At 35.8% G+C, this 5,553-nt stretch overlaps 1 protein-coding gene across 1 annotated transcript; it reads left to right on the forward strand.

Annotated features, from left to right (window-relative positions):
* The first annotated feature begins 3,243 nt into the window (after window positions 1–3,243).
* On the forward strand, window positions 3,244–4,568 carry LOC149184235 (uncharacterized). Its single transcript, XM_089418863.1, has one exon. The coding sequence runs from the start codon at window positions 3,876–3,878 to the stop codon at window positions 4,440–4,442; it is 567 nt and encodes a 188-aa protein (XP_089274989.1). The 5' UTR covers window positions 3,244–3,875; the 3' UTR covers window positions 4,443–4,568.
* The last annotated feature ends 985 nt before the right edge of the window (window positions 4,569–5,553 follow it).

Genomic DNA, 5,553 nt, shown 5'->3' on the forward strand with positions numbered 1-5,553 from the left:
GTTGTCGACTCATGGGTCCAATGGATAGACTCTATGAAGATCGTGACAATAATTTTGAAAATTTGACATTTATTTTGAAAAAACATTTGAAACCGCCAAGATGCATTATTTAATATAGAGAATGACCAAGGTATCTATCTGAGATTCACTTCACACTATGATCAATGTCTATTGTGCAAAGGGCCCTTGTGAAGACATCAATATGTGGGTAGTTGAAATAAACTAGACCATATGTTAAAAGAAAAGTAAACAACATTCTTAGGTTAGAGAATTATGTAACTTTCATAAAAGAAATATATTTTAAAAACATAGTTTTAAATTGTTATAGTTGAAACATTGTATGATTTTTTTTGTTTTTTTCTTAAACACTTCAAAATAAAGAAAAATAGATATATATTTTAAAATTCTTGTAAAAATGAAATTTTCCAAATAAAATTGTAAATATTAATTTATAATATTACGAAAGTAAATTATATTACAATTATTGAATTTATCATTAATAATGAAATAATATATTACAATTATTGAATTTACCATTAATAATGAAATAATGATTTTCTCATTCTCATTTTCCATTGAGCCTATCCATTTTTATCAAGCATTTAATTTATATGGTTGAGGTAATTAATAATATGTTAAACTTGATAAATATGTTGGGTTCCCAATAATGCGTTTACAATTAGTTTTATGACATTTGATAAAAGATATAACCCTTTACCTCATTGGTCACACCTACCCTTTTATATGGAAATGAGGTTTGGAGGCCATATCTTTAGAGAGTAGATGGAAACATGATAGAAAATGTGTCCATCACATTGTTACTCAAATATCTTAATGTCAGAAGATTAGTTCATCATCATTATTTTAGAATTTAGTATGATCTACATCATCACTTTAGTGATCTTTCAGGTGTTGATAATGATACATGAGTTCAAATGGAGGGACATCATATATAGTGGTCCTCCTTATATATACCCATGTCTTTCTCTCTAGAGTAGACAAAGCATGAGATTATTGCATGTTGGTTTACAAGAGCCTCTTCACTACTTCACCACATTAATTTTGATATAGGAAAACCACCCCACATAACTTTTCAATAGATGTAAGGGCGAGATAAACATGGTTTTTTGTATCCAAATTTACAAAGCCTCCCTTCAATCCACATAGTTTAGGCTTAGAGAGTGACAATTTTTTAAACTCTAGCAGAACCTAAAGTTGCATCCCACGTTCAGTGATAGGCTTATTCAACCCTCGATGTATACCAAACTTTAGTGATCTTGCATTTCAAGGTTCCCTCTTATCTATCGTAGAGTTTGCTCACTAGCTTTACATTGAGGGATGTCACTTGTCATGCCCTAAGTATCCCTCGATTTAAGGTGTATCAAGGTTTTTAGACATGCATCACCAACATGGTTCATTGTAATGTCTTGACGAACTTACAATTACTTACACTTAGAATACACATCTAGTTGTTGCACTTTTATCACGAGTTAGATGTATTATGTTTGCAGAATTAACATGCAATATTAACTCAAGTTAAATTCCCAAACATTTCACTTCACGATGTATTAAACCTTCGAAAATATGCTACCATTCACATGCTACAATAAAATGTTGCAATACAATGTCACAATGTTACACATAAACAACCATGTACAATGTGCACCACATTTCACAAATGTAAGGAAAACCTCATGATTCACTCCTTCAATTAAAAGTTTTGCAATGTTACAATAATATAGACTTTCTTGTTTCATCCTTCAGTTACTTCCCCAATACAGTGAGTAATTATTTGTGCCACAACCCCAAGGCTTCGTTGCATGAAGCTAGACACTCTACACCTCCATCATGCCATAGCTCTCGACTCACCTTACACAAATAACTAACCTGCAACTTCGTACACTGCCAAACAATGTTGTGCCATACCCCTGTAGCTTGCCTACACGAAATACTTGTCTCTTGGTTTGTACCCACTCTATCATAGTGAAAACCCAATCGTAGCCAACATTCTCTCATTTCACCTCCATAACTTAGCTCCCTCGCCCTAGGGTGACTCGAGGACACATCCATAAAGGCCTTACATCACCATATTAATTATGAACACTGTATTTTCTAAATTTTCTCCTTAGATCTCATACTTGAGAACTACTTTCAATATGTAATGTTTTTCCTATTGTAAAAATGGATGATAATTCTTTTGTTTTTTTTGAATTTGCCGTGATTGATTCTCTATAAATACTCATGGCTTATTAAGACTAAATATACTTAGCTCTATTACTTTATATTTAATGTTCAATTTTTTAAATAATTTTCTAGAAGTCCGCTCCCACCCAAACGAACCTGCATCATATTAATTACTCTAAAGGCTTTATACTAATGAGGCTTGCTATTAGTAGGAAGAAGCCCATAAGTAATGGCTGAGCTCACATTATACACCTACATTCACTACATTGACCTCATACCCATATACATTTTTTCACAAACTTAAATGTATAAAATACTTATGGGAAACAAAGAGCAATATGTTTAGGGGGAGAACATACTATTTCTGTTTGAAACTATTTATTTTTCCCCATCTTATTAAAAGCTAAGACTTAATTTGTCTGTTTGAAACTATTTATTTTTCCCATCTTATTAAAGGTAATACTTAATTTGTTTTTGGTATGGGTTTTAATTTGTTTCACTTTACAATGTACTTTTACCTCTCCTTGGTCCACATGTCCATTTCCAATACTAATGACAAAAATGCGTATCTCATACGTAATGTGCTACTTATTCCACCGACTGAACGTCATGATGGGCCAGCCATTAGCCTTTCATTTCAATAAAGTAATATCTATGAAACCTGGCCAGTCAACAAGACCAATGTTCTTTGCGTACTGCACGTACACACTGGTACATGGAGCAGAGGTTCATCCCATGACATGATGCAGCCCACAGCTTGCTGCATTGCTTTTGACTGGAATAAGCTTCGGTAACGGATAACGACGAACACTACAATTATTGTTGGCCATGTGGGTCGAACGCGTTTACGCATTGACTATCGACCTTGACATACTGCTATCAGTAGCCAAGCAAGGGCTCCCACATGCTTTAGGAGGTGTGAAAGGGAGAAATCGGACAGATTTTTATTTTTCTTGCAGCGTTCTCCGCCATTGATCACGGGGACGCGCTACACCGCCAAATGTCATGTTGTATAATGGACGCTTTCCTGCATTTCCCCACCTCTCCACATTGCTTGTCGCTGCCTTCTGCTATTGACAATTTAACTCTCTTTCCAGGCTGCAGAAGGGGATGTACCTGCATGGTGAGAGCTAGCCCCACGGATGTGAATTTCGGATCCAAACTAGCGGAACCGACTATCTGTAAAGTGCCTTCTTCTGGATCAGACTTCTGTTTAACTTCGTTCAGGCTTGCAATCGCCGTCGCTGATCGCTGGCTCTTTTCTGCTTTCTTTTATGAGATGTTCTTGATCATTCTCTTTTAACATTAAGGGAGAGTCGCTTTCATTGTAGTTGGATATGTCCATTTTGTAGCGTTCTGGAATAGTTTCTCAAATAGGAATTAGTAGGTCTTTTCATGCTTTCTTTCCTAAGGGGTTCCTGCACGTTCTCCTCTCCTTTAACATTTTGCATGAGATGGTTTTCATTTCAGTAGGATATGGTTATTTTGTAGGGTTTTTTGAGTGGTCTCTGTTAGCTGGATTTGATGGTTAACGGCATGCCCTTTGTTAATAGGTTAAATTCAAAAGAGCAGAATATGTATATTCCGATAAAAGAAGAATAGATATATTTCTATAGACTTTCTTCATAAACTCTAGCAATTAAATAACTAAACCTTGGCATTACGTTGGGGAAAAACGGCATCACCACAACATGGAAGAGGCAGATGATAAGTTTTTAAAACTAGGATGCAAGTTTATAAAACTATGGAGAAAATTTGTGCTGTGCAAGGGCTCGAGATTGCATTATAGCGATATTTGTCACAGCCATTCAGTCGCCCAGAAGACTCCTCTTCGTGCAAACGCTGCAGCTTCTGTGCATCCAGATTTGAGCGGGCAGAAAGAAGATCAGTATCTCCGTACTCGTCATTTGAAGTCCTATGGCAGTGCCTCGAATCTTGTTGCTCGCACAAAAAAGCATATTGGCCGCCACTTATCATGTCGTTACATAAGTTTTCTGGAGGCACATGAAAATAAAAGTGGGTATCCTCCTAAAGACGTTCCCAAGGGCTTCTTGGCGGTGTACGTCGGGGACAGCCAAGAAGAGCAGACGCGGTTTGTGATCCCTGTCTGCTATTTCAACCACCCACTCTTCCTCCATCTGCTCCAAGAAGCCGAGCACGTCTATGGCTTTCACCAGAAGGGCGTTTTCACTATTCCCTGCCAAGTTTCTGATTTTGAGTATCTACAGTGGCTCATCGAGAGAGAGCGCGAGAGATAGCACTGGTAATCGCTTTTAGCTGTGGATGGCTCAATCATTGAATTTGCCATGAAAGATTAATTGTACATATTTTTTCGTTTCAGACGTATTGGCATTAATGGTTTATAATTTGCCTTATGGGGTATATTGTTGTTGGCACATTAATTTTCATTTAATTCAAATTTTTAGCCTATGATCATAAATGTCAATGAAACATGTTTGTATATTCTGATCATCTAGTCGAAACCAACACCCTGATATATTTTGGTAGTCGCTTCTGTATCAATAGATGGAATTCAACCTCCTCGTATATTTTGGTTGTCTTCTCTGTATCAATAATATTGAATTTGGCATTTTGCCAAAAATAATAACATTCAGATTCAAAATAAAACATTATGGTATATTCTGCTCATCTTCTATATCAACTTGTGGAATTTGGCATCAACATTTAAATAATCAACGAGAAATGATGCATATGTCAACCACATTTGATAATATAGTTATGTAATAAGAAATATACTTTATATTTCCAAAGCACTATGGCATTGCAGTGATGGTTGCTCACGAAAACAAAAGCCAGCTTCACCACTTGCAGCACATTGTTTTAGCACAGTTCATGTTAAATTCAAACTTATTAAGCAAGGACGCGCATTGAAAAAACCAGAATGTAACTTGTTCTTTTACAATGATTAATCTCTCTCTAAGATGTAGACCTCTCAGATGAATATAGGCTCATAAACTATAAATTTCCAGTTATCAAAATTCAATGTGCCAGCAATCAATAAGTTCTCTTGTATAGCTTAATAAAGACATAGAACGCATTGATTTGATAAAGACCTTCACGGAAATACTTTTTATGTTTCTCGGATGAATTGCTTGTAACAAAAGCCCAGTAGCGCCAAAGTCCTTCTGATTTGTTGTTAGATGCGATGAAATAGCAAAGAAAAAGGGAAAGGTCTCCCAGAAGCATATTTATGAAAGCCACAGGGTGATTATATAATCGCAGAATTATAAGATCCAAGCTTTCTTGCACAGCATTGTTTCATAGTTAGTACGCTTAAAACAATAATGTAGTTAAGTGCAAGCAGGGATGGATTCGCTGATTTGCTTTGCTTGTAAAATACAGCTAAAA

This window comes from Pinus tabuliformis, chromosome 3_2 (assembly GCF_031772625.1).
Source record: "Pinus tabuliformis cultivar Carrire ecotype Pingquan chromosome 3_2, CPIR1, whole genome shotgun sequence".
Classification (NCBI taxonomy): Eukaryota; Viridiplantae; Streptophyta; class Pinopsida; order Pinales; family Pinaceae; genus Pinus; species Pinus tabuliformis.

What these genes read in the sequence shown, in the direction of transcription:
- LOC149184235 (XM_089418863.1), top strand. Translation starts at nt 3,876, where the DNA reads ATGGAAGAGGCAGATGATAAGTTTTTAAAACTAGGATGCAAGTTTATA.